Consider the following 18,065-nt stretch of genomic DNA (forward strand, 5'->3'; position numbering starts at 1 on the left):
TGTGTGAGTACATGTAATCCATCTGCAACTGCTCCCTCTTGACTGCTGCTGTAAATAAGAATGTGCCTTGGTCAACTTGCCTGGTCAAATAAGAGTTGAAAAAATATTCTGTAGTAAATGACAGAATACTGCAAATAAATATCTTGTGTCCTCTGTGTCCAGATCCCTCCTCAGATCGGCCTGTTGGAGGAGCTGACCTCCCTGGACGTGAGCCGTAACTCCGGCCTGCGGTCCTTCCCTGATGAGATGGGGAAACTGGGGAGACTGTGGGACCTGCCGCTGGACGGCCTTCGCCTCCAGCTGGACCTCAAACTCATCGGCAGCAAGACCAAAGACATCGTCAGGTCAGGGGCTTCAGAAACCTGTGCACAGAACACACAGTTGGAGTGATTTTTAAATGTTGTTTTGGCACCAAAGGAATCAAGAATAAATGCTACTTGGATTTCACCTACTTCCTTATCATAAACCATATTTGCAGAATTTTCACCGCAATTCAAGTCCACACACATGAATTCATGGAACAAGAAGAAGTGAAATAAAGTGGCGTTGCTGGAAAAGACCATATCTGCTCAACACTTTCTTCTCTAGATAAATAAAGATAAAAAAATTCCTGCTCTATGCCATTCCTCTTCCCGTTCTCCCAGGTTCCTGCAGCAGCGACTGAAGAAGGCGGTGCCGTACTACCGGATGAAGCTCATCGTGGTGGGGAACGCCGGCAGCGGGAAGACCACCCTGATCCACCAGCTGATGAAGCTGAAGCGCTCCCAGTTGAACTCGGAGCGAGCCACTATCGGCATCGACGTCCGGGACTGGACCATCCGGGAACGGGACAAGAAGAACATGGTGCTCAACGTGTGGGACTTCTCAGGTCGGCCCGGATAGGAAGTCAGAATTACACTTCATTTAATTGGACATATCACCAACTAACATGGCAAAATACATACATAGTTATTCTGAGTAGGATGAAAAGCAAGAAATAGGTTCTGATCATTATCAAGTATGGACATAATTCCTGAGGCTTAAGTGATATAATGTACAAATACTTTTGCAGATGTAAGTAGAGCAAGATTATGCAAACAATGATGGGTAATAATTAATAGGGTTAGGGTCGTCATTTTGTTCCAGAATGAGATATCTGCTATTTCTTAAATGTGACACATTCTCTGACAAAATGGCCACTGTCATGAAAGTAAAACTTACATGACAAGGCAAAGATTCAAACTCTCTGGAGACCTTAAAATGTTTTGTGGATGCGATGATCTGTTTTTGGGTAACAGTTGTTTTTCCAGTGACTGTGAAACAAACTAAAGCACCTGAAACAGGATTGTTCAAATGATTGATTTGGTTGTTGATTTACTGTATATGGTGTATGGATGTCTTAGATTGGTATATGGTTTCACCCCCAGTCTCTTTCCTCCTCAGGTGGGGAGGAGTTCAGTGGCTCCCACCCCCACTTCCTGACTCCCAGAGCGCTCTACCTGGTGGTGTACGACCTCAGCAAAGGAGCCAGCCAGGTGGACGCCCTCAAACCCTGGCTCTTCAACATCAAAGTGAGTCATAATCCTAAACATAAGCTTCATGGAGTTACACTTAACAACACTGGGTTAGATGCTGTTGGCTAAATGTCTGATCTTTGCTGAGAGTGGGTTTGGATCGGAGCCGTTCTTTATGCCCCAATTTATTACTGAGCCTCCTGGAGGTGTCTTGGTTATTGGTAAATGTTTTATAGGCATATTGTGTTGTACACAGGCAAATAAAAAAACATTTACTATATTTATTATTTTTAAACTAATGTATTAAGATGCAGCTAATAACTTTAGTAGTAGTTAACAGTCTGAAAAGATATGTAAAAAATATTGTTCATTCTTGATATACATATGACCGTATACATATTCTATCTAGTTGTGAACCTACTGTCACTTCTCAGATTGTGATATTTGTTGTGATGAAGAATAACCTTCAGCTTTTCAGAGTGTTATAACATACATTACATTGAATACCGAGCGCTTTGCAAAAATATCCACCTTAAGAACTCATTTAGTCTAATATTGAATCTTTAAAATCAGATTTTTCTTAAAACAATTGTAAAAATGTACCAATGTACCAATCTTACTTTTTTCAAATGCAAATCAACTTGTCTCAAGACTTTTTCTGAAATACATTACCTTGATAATAGTGGAGTAAACCACTTTATTTCCAGATATTATCACCTTTTTTTCAAGAAAATCCTGAAAACACAACTTAACAATTTACTACACTAAATAATATTTTTTGGCAGTGTAATATCTTCAAATCTGGTCAAGACATTCTGGGAAGTCTGGGAAAGAAATCTGGAATTTTTAAATGGAAGATGTGTAGGAACCCTGCATTTTCCACATCTTTTAAAACCTCATGGTGTCCCCCGGGCTGCAGGCGGTGGCCCCGCTGTCCCCAGTCATCCTGGTGGGAACCCACACCGACGTGAGCGAGGAGCCGCAGCTCCAGGCCTGCCTGACCAAGATCCGAGAGGAGCTGCTGAGCCACCAGGGCTTCCCGGCCATCAGGGACTACCACATGGTGGCCGTCTGCGAGGACTCGGACGCCGTGGCCAGGCTCCGCAAGACCATCGCCAGGGAGGCCACCAGCTTCAAGGTGAACTGACACAAACAGCTGTGATAATAGAATAGTCAATATGAATTAAGTTTTGTCCAGTAGTTTTTCTGTGTTTTTACATGCTGTTTTTGCATTGTTTTTTCTGTTGAATAATATTTGATGTCATTTACAACAGATCACAAGAATATTCTTCTAGGTCAGCTTTTTTTTTTCATGTTTTTGCCTTTGATCAAAGCAGTGATATACATCTTACAATATCTGCTGTATCTAAGAGACATATCTACTGTATGATAAAAATATAACAGTGCTGTGAATACATGCTACCAATACATTTACAGTTTGTTTGATTCTTCTCTCCTCTCTTCTGCTTTCATGTTCTCCCTTTTTCTTCTCCTCTCCTCTCCTCTCCTGACATTGAACTCATGTATGCAAGGCACTTTGGATCGAATGCCTAAATTATAATTCTCTTCTTTTCTGTCCCATCCCTTGCTCTCCCCACCACAGATCCAGGGCCAGCCTGTGATGGGCCAGCTGGTACCAGACAGCTACGTGGAGCTGGAGCGCAGGGTTCTCCAGGAGAGGAGCAGGGTTCCCCCAGAGTTCCCAGTCATCAGGCACCAGCAGCTGCTGCAGCTCATCCAGGAGAGCCAGCTGCAGCTGGAGGAAGCCGAGCTGCCGCATACCATCCACTTCCTCAGTGAAGCCGGTCAGTAGGGAGTTGGGCCGGGTTCAAGATACCGGTACCAGTTCTGGTACTTCAAAATTCCATACTGGTACTAAAGTGCTATCTTCCTTCGTTGAGTTTAAATCTGTTTGGTACTACAGGAAATCTGTATCTCATTTTTACATTATTTCCATGCTATCTGCTTTTGTAAAAAAGAATCACACCATGCCCCATTGATTCTTTCCATAAAGAATGGCTCAGTACCTTTTGATACCCTTCGATGGCCTGTAAAAAGATCTTCTGCATACATAGATCCATGCAATTACATAACCTTCATCAGTGCGTACATGCAATGTAAGTTGCATGGGTCCAAGTGTGCAGAGGATCTTTCACTGTGGATTGGACTGGTACTCCAGCACCTTGGCAAAGACACTCAGCTGAGCAGTAGAGACACACATTAACCAGGCCAGGTCAAATGTATTTATAGTGCATTTCAAACAGTGATGCAACTCCAAGTGATTTACAAACATTATTAAAAGAAAGCATCAGCAGTGCAGCTTTTCTTAGATACTGGTTAAAAAAGGAATAATTTTCCATACAAAAATGAATCTATTCTGTTGCACACTGAAAGGTTTCAAATTCATTTCACTGATTCTCTTTATTGTCTCTTTAGATCAGCAATAATTACACTGCAGTGAACTAAGTCTAACCAGATCTGTTTGTCTTCTCTGTCACTGTAGGGGTTCTCCTGCACTTTGATGATCCTGCACTTCAGCTCCAAGAGCTTTACTTTATCGACCCACAGTGGCTGTGCAACATCATCTCACAGGTAACGTGCAAACCTCGTCTGAGGCTCAGACACACATCAGCCCTTTTGGTAACACACCATGATATGTAAAGGGTTTGCAGTTGCATCACAAATCACCTAGCAACCAAGGCTGGCTCCATCATGGAGGTAAACTGGAAAATTGTCCATTCACAAATAATGTTTAAATGTATATTAACTGGGCCAGAAAAAAGATATCTCAAAAAGATAGCTCCAAGACCATTGACTTACATTATAATTCAAAGTGAATGGTCCGATAAGGTTGATTTGTTTCCAAATTTAGGTTACTGTAAGATAGGTAGCTACAAGGCATGTAACATTAGCTATTATGTAAATTGCTATTGCGTCAACACACTGACATCATCTAAACACAAAATCGATAAAATGTATCTCCAGATAAAAACAGCACAGAAATGAATCCTGTTTAAACTCAGTCGTAAGTTTAGAAAAGTTTTAGAAAGTTACGTAAGGCTGAGCTGTAAGTTTAGAAACACAATCGGATATGTGGCCAAGAACTGAGGAGCTCCAAAATGGCTGCTGGAGGGCACGTTATGTAACCACATAATGACACTAACACATGCACATGCTGTGTTGTCTTCTGTCTAGAAACTGACATTAAAGAGCTGTGGCTTCTGGGAGCATCCTAAAGGAGTGCTGCAGCGCTCCATGGTGGAAAAGTTCCTGTTTGAGAGCAAATGTTTCCCCAAGAGCCACCTGACCCAGTTCTTCAAGCTGCTGGAGAAGTTCCAGATTGCCCTGCCGTTCGGAGACGACCAGCTCCTAATACCCAGCAGGTATATTTAAAACTGCAGATACAAATGTGTGTTATTTTGGATCCAGCCTTCCTAGAGAGACCAAATAAGAATGGTACCCATAGTTAATTCAGTATAACTATAGTATGGTCCTTTTCTCTGCTGCACACTCACTATACCTGTCCTGCAACCAGTTATTCCATGCGGCCTGAACGTACACATTGAATGGTGTATGTATTTGTGCTGAAACAATTAGTCAGTTAATCAATTAGTCGATCATCAGAAAATTAATCAATTATAATTTTGATAATCATTAAATTTTTGTCATTTATCAAGTAAAAATACCAAACATTTGCTGGTTATAGCTTCACAGATGCTAAGATTTGCTTGCTTTTCTCTGTTTCATATCATGATAAAATAAATACTTTAGGGCTTTTTCGGCACTTTGGGCTCTGGTAACTTGTGAGGGGCGTTTGTCATTATTTTTTTTACATTTTATAGACTAAATGATTAATCGTTTAATTGAAAATAATAGATAGATTAAGACTATTTCTGATTAAGTTGTCAACATGCCTCTGCACCAATACCAACAAGATGACCTCCTCTACCTTTATTGGATTCGGTGATTAAAGGGTTTCTGATTCTTAAGATATGAGCCAGTATTATAATAATAATAATAATAATACATAATTTTTTTAAACAAACTTACAAGAGGCTAATGTTGATAGAAAATCAATAAATCTGACATTTTTTGCCTCTAACCATGCATCCCCTCCTCCACAGTCTGTCCAAACACAGGCCGGTGATCGAGCTGCCTCACTGTGAGAACTCGGAGGTGATCGTGCGTCTGTACGAGATGCCCTACTTCCCCATGGGATACTGGTCCCGCCAGATCAGCCGCTTACTGGAGGTCTCCTCCTACCTTCTCTGTGGCAGAGGTAACATGAGCATTAACGGGGTTCCTGCTGGTCATGGGACTTTGAGAGGTGAATTCCAGACAGGGGAAGTCATAAATTTCATAAATTCTTTGGGGAAGTCAGGGAATTATCAGAGAATTTTCCAAATGAGTCACTCAACAGAAATAAACCAGAATTTATTTTCTCAACTTGTTTCATACATCCATTGTCACAGCCTGTCAGTCCTTCTGCCAAAAGCTCACCTCGTAAATTTCAGTGGGGGGAAAAATGTCCAATAAATCAATATGTAAACAAATACAGTATTCAGGTGACAGTGTTTCAACAGGGGGCGCCATTCTGCAGTTACAGATTTTAAGAAGGAGCCCAATCACTCTTGGACACGCAATTACTTTTACATTACCATTTAATAAAATATATCTGGTGTTCTGGTGTGCGTGATCCAGAGAAAATGCTGCGACCCAACCGGATCTACTGGAGGAGAGGTGTGTACCTGAGCTGGTCCCCCGAGGCCTACTGTCTGGTGGAGGCTGCCTCAGTGGAGGACAACCCCGCCAGCTTCGTCAAGATCACGGTGCCCTGCTCACACAAAGGTACCGCTCAGCAACGTCCTGCTATATTTACCTTAAATTATCCAGGCAAAGTTGGTGGAGCATGCATGGGTTTTTTCAGCACTGCCCTTCTTCTTAAATCAGTTCACACACCAGAGAGCTGCCTATTACACCCAGTACAAGCATAGTCTTCAGCTTTTCGGCCATTGGAAAATGTACTAGAGTATTTTGGGGGATAAATGCCATGTTCAAGGGCACAGTAGTTCAATGAGGAGATAGTTTTACTCATTATTGTCCTCCCCCATGTTTTTCAGGGATTCAAACCAGTGACCTGCCAGTCACAAACTGTCTTCTCAAAGCTTTAGTCTACTGTCATCTATTAATTATTAATAATGAATACATTTTTTGTTTAAGAATTAAAATTTTTGATCTACTGTGCATATAATTAGGGCAGGATATTCATACTGATAATATGTTACAATGAATGATGATGATGGTGGTGAAGTTGATGAATATGGGGACATGTGAGAAATTATCCTGATGATGGTGGTGAATATAGAGGTGATTACCATGGTGGTGATGAAGTGATAATGTTAATGATAAACATGTCCGTTCCGCCAGGCCGGATGTTGCTGGGTCAGGTGGTGGACCATGTCGACTCCCTGCTGGAGGAATGGTTTCCCGGCCTGCTCAACACTGACATGCACGGCAGTGGCGAGGCTCTGCTAAAGAAGTGGGCTCTTTACAGCTTCGAGGACGGTCAGGAGTGGAGCAAGATTCTGTTGGAGGATCTCTTTACCCATTTTGACAATGGTACTTCCTGTCAAAACCTGTTGTGTTGGTTAGAATTCATTAATGCTTATCTTTTTTTAGTCTGTGAAAACAGAGGCACAGAAGACTTTGAATTTGGTTTCTCAATCTCTGGAGGGAGAAATTTTGAATGGAAAATTTAGCTTGAAACATTCCACTTGTGTGGTATTCATGATTATATTAATGACCCACAGATTTCCTGCTGGTGAACCCAGAGGATCCCAGGTGCACACTGCCCATCTCTCAGATCGCCCCTGACTTGATACTGAGTGACCAGCCTGCAGGAACCATACTGGACAACGAGGAGCTGGAGGTTGACCTATCCAAGGAGAACCGATTGGGTAGGCCTACCTTTTTCCTTATATAATTATTACTATTATTATTGTTTTTTTATAAATGAATGATGAAACAGTGTTTTAATAAAATAAAAGGTACGAGACAAGGTTGTCCGTTGTTTTCTCTTGTGTTTCTTGTCTTCCATCTCCTTTTTTGACCTGTGCTAGAGCTGGTCATAATTTTTCATTTTGTTGAAATTATTACTAGAGGTTTTTTGTTTTTTTTGTTTTTTTCATAATGTCATTATCACATGCAGTATACTGTATGCATGTTTTATATACATTGTTTACAGGGGATGGTGGTTTTGGAACTGTCTATCGAGGAGTCTACAAAAATGAAGATGTGGCTGTGAAGATTTTCAACAAGCACGCATCTGAGCTTTACATCCACAGACTCCTCAGACAGGTATTGTAGAATATTTCTACTACCGGGCTAAATAGTCATTAAGGTTGAGTGTAAGACTCTCTGGTTATAGACAGTGCTATGAGTCAGTGTCTTAGTGTTTATTTTTCTTTCACATCAACCATTTATTTAACTTGGCAAATTGACAAATGATTAATTCCTATTGACAATAGTAGATGTAGGGGGAGGGAGAGTTACAGCCATACACACACTCTGGCCAGTACAATCTTGTATTGTTGACCGCTGTGTGTGGGTAATAGCCTTGAAAGTCATTGGAAGAGTAAAGATTAATCCACTGCCACTTTTCCCAGCTGCTCTGAGAAATCAAACCGGTGACTTGTCTGGTCATAAGCCTTCTTTAAAGAGTTACTCCACACTAAACTATATGGTTATGAAATACAACAATGCTGGTCATATTGTCAACATTTGAGCACTAATGTGCCCGTGCTGTATTTATCTCACTAGACCTGCATTAGTTTGCTGGTGTTCAGTTGGACATGCAGCCATGGTCAAAGACAATTCTCTTAAGATACATCATTTGGTAAAAAAAAATTTCCCACCCCAACCTAGCGTGTGTACACGCCCGTGAACACTCTACCCTGTTCGTCTTCTCACCAACCTGGACCAACCCAAAACACCCTCTTCTTGCCCGCTCTTCACGCCGACTGTCTTGCATTTTCTAACATCGGACAGAAGGCGGAGAGAAGCTCAAACTGGGTGCAAAATTACTCTTTAAACTATACTGTACTGCCTCCCTCTGTCATTTCACCCCTCCCCTCACCTCGTCACACCCTTCACTGGCCTTTTTTCTCCAGGAGTTGGCGGTGTTGGGTCGCCTCCGCCACCCCAGCCTGGTCGGCCTGCTGGCGGCCGGCCCGGCCCCCCAGGTCCTGGTGATGGAGTTGGCTCTGCGAGGCTCTCTGGACTCCCTATTCGAACACGAGAACGGCAGCCTCAACAGAAAGCTCCAGCAAAGGATAGCCCTGCATGTGGCCGACGGACTCAGGTGTGGGTTTAGGGAGTAAGGGATTACATCTAATGGGATTATATTATTCAGATTACAACATTTTTTAACTGTAATCTATTATGGTTACTGGAAAAAAAGGAAATTAGGTTACAGATGCATTTGGAAAATAATTATTGCTTGTAAGATTACTCAGATGCCTTGTTTAAAGAGGCATATGGACTTTGAGATTGTGGAGGCAAACAAAATTTTGCATAATTTGTAATAATGATTAAGCTTGGTTGTAGATGATGATTGCAATTTCCAGTCTGATTGCAATTTTCAGCATTTAACCGATAATCGATAACTGATAACCTTCCCAACTCTGCTGCTTTAAAGTTTCATCTTACCCAACACATCCTTGTTTCATTATTCGTTAGTTTCAATTTCAAATTTTATTTACTAGTTTCAAAAGTTTTGGAAGTCTGGAAGTATGGAAAATTCATTTGATCATTTCCAGGCCTTTAAAAAGTTTGGGGATTGTACAGTCGGTGAAAGTGTGGAAAAAATTGTATTTAGTCCCAATAAACATATAGAATAGAATACAAATTTAATGTAATGGCAAACCCACTGCCATTTAACATAATGTGACATATGTTGAATAATCTTCCCTATGCATTAGCTGAATATTATTATTAAGATTATGACTCAATTGAAAGTCATATTTAACACCATTTTAAACACATTTTAAAATTCAGTGGAAAAACTAAAGTCTGGACAAAGTAAGTAATTTTGAAAAGGAACCTGTAGGAGCCATGAACTGTTTTCTATGTGTGTGAGCAGGTATCTCCACTCGTCCATGATCATCTACCGGGATCTGAAGCCCCACAATGTCCTGCTGTTCAACCTGAAGACAAACTCTGAGATCATCGCCAAGATTACCGACTACGGCATCTCCCAGTACTGCTGCAGCATGGGAGTGAGGAGCTCCGAGGGAACGCCAGGTACGACGCCTCCTCAACCATCACACGTCCTGCACTTTACATTTAAGACATTTAGCTAAGTGCTTACCTAGAACAACTAACAATAACTGTAAATGAGTCTGGAAACATCCGACCTCTGAACAGCTGCGTGCTGCAAGCTTAAGAATACTGTTATGTCCATTAATATTGATGGTGGCATGTGGCGCTCAACACTCAAATTCAATTAATAGTCCCTTATGTAAAGCTTATGTAAAACAGGCTTATGTAAAAATGTAGATAGGGGTAATTCCGTCAGTTCATTTTTACAAATCCAATTTCTCAGATAAAGTAAGAAATATTCCAATTTGTAAGTTTATCTAAGTAGGTTTTCAAGTGCTAGCTCATCTCCACAGTCTGATTTATCAGATAAAGTATGTGCAGCAATTCATAATTTGGAAGTTTTTTAATCACTCTGCTTCTTTGTTTTATCGCTGCAAATAAACTTTTGTGAACTGGTTCCCTTTGCATTGGGCAGGTTTCCGAGCACCAGAAGTGGCCCGGGGGAATGTGATCTACAACCAGCAGGCTGATGTTTTCTCCTTTGGCTTGCTGCTCTACGACCTCCTGACCTGCGGCGAGCGCATCTCTGATGGCATGAAGTTCCCCAGCGAGTTTGATGAGATCGCAGTGCAGGGAAAATTGCCAGGTAATATCTCGAGATCAATTCCAAAAAGCTACACATACATTTAGGAAAAACTCTGCATGTGAAATCAGTCATTCTGTAATCATTTCTCTAAAATATGGTGGATCCGGTTTATGAAAGTCTTGTCATTCTCTCAAACCAAGAACTTATGTTACCCACTCTCCTTTCAAGGACTGTAACTTATGTTGTTTGTGCTAACAAGCATTTTGTAAGAGGTGACACTTTTTTCAAATGGTGGTATCTCATGAAGTGACACTCTGCATGATGGTTTGATCCCCCTCTGATCTTATTAAATGAATAAAATATCAAACTGCAGGGCCTCTAGATGGCACTGTTAACCAGGCTTTGAGAGGCCAAGAATTTACTTACTACAAACAGCTTGGCAAATATTTACACCCACACTACAATTTGAAGTCGCCTAAGATGTGAGCACCACAAAAGATAATGGGCCTCATTCATAAAAGGCAAACACAATTTTCCAATTGTCCAAATCCATATCAAAGCTGTGATACATGAAATGAAAATGATTTTGATGTCAATATCAGTTGGTTACATTGATTTTTCTGTATTTATCTATTATTTTCTGTAATTATCTAAAAAGTTCAAACAAATTCCGGTCATTATCCAAGTTATGAATACTACAGATATGATTTAGATTTTTACTGCAACCTTTCAAATGACTGCACAGTGGGATCAAAGATGAAGTCAAAGAACATTTGCTCACCTGAGGCTCTCATCCATTTGTCTTTTCCACAGACCCAGTGAAACACTACGGCTGCTCCCCATGGCCGGGCTTCCAGGCCCTGATGAAGGACTGCATGAAGGAAAGTCCTCAGGATCGGCCCACATCTGCTCAGGTTAGCAGCTAGAGGACTGTTGGAAAGTTGTTGTTTTTTTTTTTAAAGGATATTAGTATTTTTTATCTTTATTGAAACAGTAGGAAAGTTATAAAGGAGACAGGAGAGTTGGTTCTGGTGGAGGTTGATCCTTGGCCCAGGTACATGGTGGTTCAAGGCTCAGTGGTCTTAACCACTACTGTATTTCTGTACTTTTTAACTGATTCTCAATTGTTTGGATATGCTAATTGACTCAAAAGAAAGCAAACCCTTGTGAAGCGGGGTTGGAAGTCCTTCTCATTTGTATGTCTGTTTTATTTTAAGTGGTTACATAGTCCCTACATTGTGAACACCGGGTTGTCCCTTTGTATGTATGTGATTCTGTGTAGCTTAATGGGCAGAACCTGGCACTAACATTGCCAAGGTTAGGGGTTTGATACCCACTGTGCATACTAAAAATGTATGCACTCGTGATACTGTAAGGTGCTTTGGAAGAAACAATCCATGAAATATTGCCACTATTGTGGGAAAAACTTTTGATTTTCATGTTAATGGAGCTTTGTGATAGTTCAGGTAGGGCTGGTAGTCATGTGTCAGGTGCTCTACATACATGTCCAATCACATTCCACCACGACCTACTCTGTTAACTAGGCGGTCCATATAAACAAATGTAATGCTCACTCATCCTGCTTTCGTTTACGCTGCTGCATTTAATTCCTGCCATGTAACCACATTGTTTTAACTCCCTCCACCTCCGCCAGCCCTCAGGAATTCATACTATGTTGGCTCACTATGTTTATTGTATTGTTATGTGATGTGCATCTCTCAGGCTCTGTCGCATGCGCAAGTGGTGTTCACATGCTTCGAGCCAAATCTGTGTCATGCTTGAGTAGATTTGTTCTTTGAGCATGCCAGGAGCAGAGCCACACCACTAAATCCAACTCTATTTCAATCAGGAGAGACAAGTGAATGAAGTAAAGATAATTGTTTATTATAACAGATGATATAGTGAAAATTAAGACTTAACAAGAGTCTTTGGCGCTTAGACTCTACAGGGAGATTTTGTAATCGAGGGGCACCAGCCCTGAGCGGCAGCAAGATAAATCCCCCCATGGAGTCCAGACACTGGTGGTGGTGGTGGCTGATGACTCTGCTGAATCTGATAGCTGGTGAGGCTGATGAGTGAAGAAGCTGATGAAGCTGATGAATCTGCGAAGACTGGGCGGAGACGGGGAGGTGGAGGGGTGAGCGCATAACAGCAGCATGGATGGACTACAGCGGAGAGAGAAACATATTTAAAAAGACAGCAGCAAAATGATAGGCTAACGATAGAGGTGTGTCGCTGTGCTATTGGATAGCTGATGTGAACAGCTGATATCTCAATTGACAGCCCGGGAAAAGACAGCAAGGAAATAATGAGTGAGCATGCGTGAGAGATGTGTAGTAAAACTACAGCATAAGCATGCAAAAGATAGTCTTCCTGACTGAACCTTCGCTAAAGCTCCATTACCATTTGTTGCTAGAAATGGGTTTATCATATGATGTGAGTGTCCTGACTGAATCACTTATGGTGTTTGCGTGGTCTCTCATAAGCAGAGCACGTTTCATGACCTTAAGGCCAACGACGACCCATTCAAAACCCGTGATTAAACAGCAGTTGTATATTGTTTCGTGTGTGCAGTTGTTTGACAGGCTGAACTCGGGGGAGATGCTGTGTCTGATGAGGGAGCTGTTGGTTCCCAGGGCTTCCAACGCCGAGTGCTTCATTGTGGATCCTGGCAGCAGCGACGGCCCCTCCTGCAGCCCCAGGGCCTGGCTGGGGGGGGGCAGCAGCACCCAGAGGCTGGGCTCCATCACAGCCGTGGACCTGGACACCAGCACAGTCACTACACAGGTATTCACAGCACTAATAGCCTTGCGGTATCATCACACCTACTGTTTGTTTTCTTTGGTACGAACCGAAGTGGAAAAGTACACCTTGTTGCATTTTTGTATTTGGTTGTTTTGGCATCACACTGCTCAATTACAATTGAACCAGGGTTTGTAAACAAAAGTTACATGACTCACAGGTAGCTCATTTATTGGACAGAGTTTTGGTTAGAGATTTTGGGGGCGGGGGTGGGGTGGGGGGGGTGTTGAAAACAAATTTGATTCCAGTTGCTGTAACTTAAGCTAAGCATGAACAGGTACAGACAAGTGTTTGTACTCGTTGCTGTAATTTCCCTTCTCTGGTGTTCATACCAGTTGAGAACAGATGAAGAAATAGCTGAATGTGAGCATCAGTCCAGTCTGAGTTTTGCTCTCGGTTCATTTTTTTTATGCCAGGCTTTCCAAGCAAGAGGAACTGCTGGCTATCAGATGAGAGGAACTGCTGGCTATCAGATGTCACCACTGTGTTTTTATACCCATAAAACCTAATTTCTTCCTAGTTGGTTCGGATTACGTTTTCACTCCTAACAAACCATACCTCAGTTCACTTGGAAGAGAGGGCTGAGACTCGCAGTTTCAGGCGTCACACTGCGGTTATTTGGTTTAAGTGAAATTCGAATGCCATTGTTCTCACCTGGCCAAATGAATGCAGTTTGTATAAATGTGCCAACCAAATGACACATTCTTGACATTTGATCTTGAACTAAGAGATCCTCATAGTAAGAGTTCCTCAGCCGATACAAAAGTTGTATTCACATTAGTGATTGCATAGTAGTATTGGTTTTTCATAATACAGTAACGGTAACATCTGTTATTCACAAGGTTGTTCTCTCCCTCCAACAGGAGATTGATACCAGTCCTGTCCTATGCCTGGTGACAGTCCAAATCCCGGACGAGGCGTGTGATTGGCTGGTGGCAGGTACTCAGTCTGGCTCCTTAGTGGTCATCAGCAGTCAGGACATGTCGACATGGCACCACCTGCAGAGCGTCACCGATGCCGTCACTTCACTGTTCTTCCACACACACCCTCGTCGCTCGTAAGTAGCCTTGTTTAACGCACTAAACCCCCTACTCTTTGGAGTGAGGCTGAGCTTTTTCAGATATCAAGGCACTCTTGTATGGGGAAGAATAGTTTATGCCCATGTGTTATGTCAAAGTGAAATTAAAGTAGTAATCTTCATATAAATAAATGCCCATTTGGCCACTCTCTGTAACACAACAGTGATTCATCCTATCAAACTATAACCAGTTCATGAAAACTTTTACATTTTACATTTGTCTGGTAGGTCTGTAAAAAATGCTGGGTACTCCAGTCTATTACTGGAGTAAACAGACCTGTTACTCCAGTCTATCCAAGCATTGTACATTTTACTTCCTCAGAATACATGTGAAACTCATGTTTAGTTGTCACATAGTGTTGGTCCTTGTATTAAAGGTCAGACAACAGATTGCAGTTTGAAAAACAACTTAAGAGACTATTTAATCACAATTGTGGAACTCACTGCCTCTGGATATTAGAATGGCAAGCTCTCTCTGTATTTTTAAAAGGAAATTAAAGACCTATCTTTTTAATCTGGCTTTTAATTCGGAGTAATGTTATAGCCTTAGTTTTTAAGTTCTAATCATTGGTTTTTACTTTTATCCCTGGTGTTTATTTTATTGTATTTTTATTTATTATTTTACTTATTTATTGATTTTTTTTTTTACATTTTATTGTTGTAATTTCGCAATGTGAAGCACTTTGGGCTGCATGCTTGTATGAAAGGTGCTATATAAATAAAGTTGAAAAAAAAAAATTTGCTACAAAGCCAGTGTTTCAACAGATGGCGCCATACTACTATCAAAGATAAAATACCAGCTTCCTACGCAGGTCTGGAAAGTAAAAAAAAAATATCAGGAAAAATATTGGTCAGTCCCAGTACACATTCAACTACATATTTTATGTAAGGCCACTTTTGCATATTGTGATATTTAGTATTGACAGGAATATCTCTCAAGGCAGACTGGCCTGGTTGACCGTCACATTGCCCAGTCACATCGCCCGCTATCATCTTAAATAATATTGAGCCAAAATTATTAAATCCAGTCAATACGTTATGGTGTGGAAAAACAACTGAATTTTGAAATCTAAAATGTGGAGGAACCCTGTAAATGAAGATTGAAAATATAAGGTGGGGTCAGATGTGAAAATGTAACAACTGTAGCTACAGCATGCATGTTGTGAACCTTCTAGATCTAGAAAGTCCACATTAAGGTAAACTGCGATAGCTTTGCTGAATCTACAATAATCCATTTAAATGTTGCTCCTTGATCTTTTTCATTTCATTCCAGCCAAAGAAGGAATTACTTGCTAGTTGGGACGGCAGATGGAGTTCTTACAGTTTATGAAGACTCTGCCCTAAAGGTAAATATTGCATCTGATTTTAGTACTGAAGAAGTTCCACTGGGGCCTCCCACGCTATAAATGTATGCATACATGATTCTGTAAGGCACTTTGGATAAATGATTCCATAAGGCACTTCTGTCAGTTGGCTATAAACCTGGTATCAGCTAAGAACCTCATTTTCCTCTCATCCCCCACCTTCCAGCAGGAGAATGGACAGCCAGTCAAAACTCTCACCATAGGGAACGTCAACACGCCCGTCATGTGTCTGGGCCAATCGGTGCACTCGCTGGACAGGATGTCGGTGTGGGCCGGCTGCGGCACCAAGATCCTCTCCCTCGCGGCCGACTACGAAGTCTGGAAGACCATCGACACGAGACCCAACCTCATCTTCCAGTGAGTTCATGTCATGTAGGGAAATGTGAGGCAGCTGGAATCTAAAGGTTAGGCAATCAGGTTTGGAGCCGGAAAATCGTTGGTTCAAATCTCTAGGAGGGAAAGTGAATGACTAAGGCTCTCCCTTCCCTCGACAACTGCTGTTGAGAAAGAGCATGTATTTTCATCAAAACCCTTCCCAGCCTGAGAAATGATTAAAAAAATAATGTGCAGATAGTGAAAATTGCTCTTCTATATCTTTTAACATCTTTTCCTGCTAGTACCATAGAAAACAGTCTGTGGACATTTAATGCAGAATGTCCCCGCAAGTCCTTGAAAAAACAGGATCATAAAAAACAAACAGAAAAGTTGTGGTGAAGACTATTTTCCAGACCGGAATAAAAAAAAAAAAAAAGTTATCTTAAGGTTTAAGCTTAGAATTTTATTAAGGTTTAGCCTAGGATAAAGGTTAAGATTAGAAATGTAGTGATGAGGAGGCTGGGGATTAATATATAAATGTGTGATTTTCAGTGTAACAGCACAGTTGGGTGTGTGTGTGTGTGTGTGTGTGTGTGTGTGTGTGTGTGTGGTCCAGGCAGCAGCGGGCGGTGGGCGGCGAGGCGTGTGTGTCTCGTATGGCGGTGGATAAACACGTGTACCTGAGCAAGGCCGGGGGATCGAGCGTCGAGGTGTGGGACAAGAGGAGCGACAGGATGGTGGACTGCATCGACTGTGCCCAGCTGATCAGGTACACACACACACACACACACACACACACACACCTTTATATAGTGGTAGTTAGCATGAGCAGCAATAGCCACCATGGCTGAACAGACAAAGAAAAGAGAGCCACCTACAGAAACTCAAACTTCATCAACAGAAAATCCAAGGAAAAAGACGCCACAGTCCCGCCCACGCTGTTTGATTGATTTTTTTTTTTTTGTATTGGAATTTTGCATTTTACAAATCACAGAATCAACATATGAAATAATTCCAGTATAATCCCCATCCCTCCCCCACTCCTCAACATATCACCCACCCCCCCAGCATCCTCCCAAGATGACCAAAACAGTGACATCAAGCACAAATAAATACATAACAGTTACACTCATCTTTGTCTTTATAAAATAACTCTTAGTTAAACTACTACAGTACTGCCCCAAACCAAGAAAGAATTAGGTTATGAACTCTTCCAGTCTGTAATTTGGGTTAGGTTGTCATAGTAGGTTAGAAAAGGCCTCCAGACTCTTTGAAATTCCCCACGCTGTTTGATTGACAGGTGATCTGTAGGAAGTGCAGTGCAGGAACACCACAGCAATGAGCGCTTGGCAACAACGATGCCGCCAAAACAAACAGGATCTCGCTGCTTACAAACATATTTCCCAGCCTAGGTTGGACATTAAAGTTGTATACTGTTCTATGTTATTACAGTATACCTGTTCATGTGTTAACGAAGCCTCTCCCTCAGACATGACCCCGGCTGCAGAGGCAGGGCGGGCGGCGTGGCGGAGCTGCCCGGCGAGGCTTCTCCCACCTGGGCCAGAGTCAAGGCCCTGCTGCTGCAGAACAGTGCTGCTCTCTGGATCGGCACTAGAGGGGGCTACCTGCTGCTGCTGGAGCTCTCCAAACACCAGGCGCTGCAGGTCATCGCCCCCCGCTGCCAGTCCATCCGCTGCATCGCCTCGGCGCTCATAGGTGGGTGGTGCTGTTGTATTTATTTTCATGTCCCGCCACCATAACACGGGGTATTGAGGACATGATGCCGTCACGGTGGCGTCTGTGTGTTTGTAGACACATTCTAGTGAACACAATAACCCAAGAACAATACACGATATAAACTTCATACTTACATCACAGGATCCCCCTATAGAGTAGACCAGTGGTTCTCAACGTGGGGTCCGGGGACCACCAGGGGTCCTTGAGATGGTTCCAGGGGGTCCCCAGCAAATTGATGAATTGTTAAATTTCAGCATTATTTCATTTACAAGAAGTTAACACAATTAGAGAATGTAGAAGAATGACTGTTTTGATCATTGTTTCACTGTTATCCCTCTACCTACAATACAGATAGTCATGGAATTCTGGAC

General features: G+C 42.0%; 1 protein-coding gene across 2 annotated transcripts in view; it reads left to right on the forward strand.

Annotated features, from left to right (window-relative positions):
* Window positions 1-18,065, forward strand: part of lrrk2 (leucine-rich repeat kinase 2) — a 48,954-nt gene that overhangs the window by 27,618 nt on the left and 3,271 nt on the right. For both annotated transcript variants that reach the window (XM_071533119.1, XM_071533120.1), the window contains exons 28-49: window positions 163-344; window positions 645-868; window positions 1,423-1,550; window positions 2,413-2,631; window positions 3,097-3,298; window positions 3,997-4,085; window positions 4,689-4,876; window positions 5,618-5,772; window positions 6,195-6,341; window positions 6,921-7,112; window positions 7,304-7,450; window positions 7,738-7,850; window positions 8,663-8,853; window positions 9,634-9,794; window positions 10,288-10,458; window positions 11,212-11,312; window positions 12,973-13,185; window positions 14,064-14,257; window positions 15,552-15,624; window positions 15,809-15,999; window positions 16,574-16,726; window positions 17,447-17,673. In XM_071533119.1, coding sequence (XP_071389220.1) covers window positions 163-344; window positions 645-868; window positions 1,423-1,550; window positions 2,413-2,631; window positions 3,097-3,298; window positions 3,997-4,085; window positions 4,689-4,876; window positions 5,618-5,772; window positions 6,195-6,341; window positions 6,921-7,112; window positions 7,304-7,450; window positions 7,738-7,850; window positions 8,663-8,853; window positions 9,634-9,794; window positions 10,288-10,458; window positions 11,212-11,312; window positions 12,973-13,185; window positions 14,064-14,257; window positions 15,552-15,624; window positions 15,809-15,999; window positions 16,574-16,726; window positions 17,447-17,673 — 3,661 coding nt within the window. The remainder of the gene's footprint in view (window positions 1-162; window positions 345-644; window positions 869-1,422; window positions 1,551-2,412; window positions 2,632-3,096; window positions 3,299-3,996; window positions 4,086-4,688; window positions 4,877-5,617; window positions 5,773-6,194; window positions 6,342-6,920; window positions 7,113-7,303; window positions 7,451-7,737; window positions 7,851-8,662; window positions 8,854-9,633; window positions 9,795-10,287; window positions 10,459-11,211; window positions 11,313-12,972; window positions 13,186-14,063; window positions 14,258-15,551; window positions 15,625-15,808; window positions 16,000-16,573; window positions 16,727-17,446; window positions 17,674-18,065) is intronic.

This window comes from Centroberyx affinis, unplaced genomic scaffold (assembly GCF_046629955.1).
Source record: "Centroberyx affinis isolate AG114_WGS23_722 - 3 ecotype Tasmania unplaced genomic scaffold, CSIRO-AGI_Caff_v1 ptg002325l_1, whole genome shotgun sequence".
In the NCBI taxonomy this organism is placed as follows: Eukaryota; Metazoa; Chordata; class Actinopteri; order Beryciformes; family Berycidae; genus Centroberyx; species Centroberyx affinis.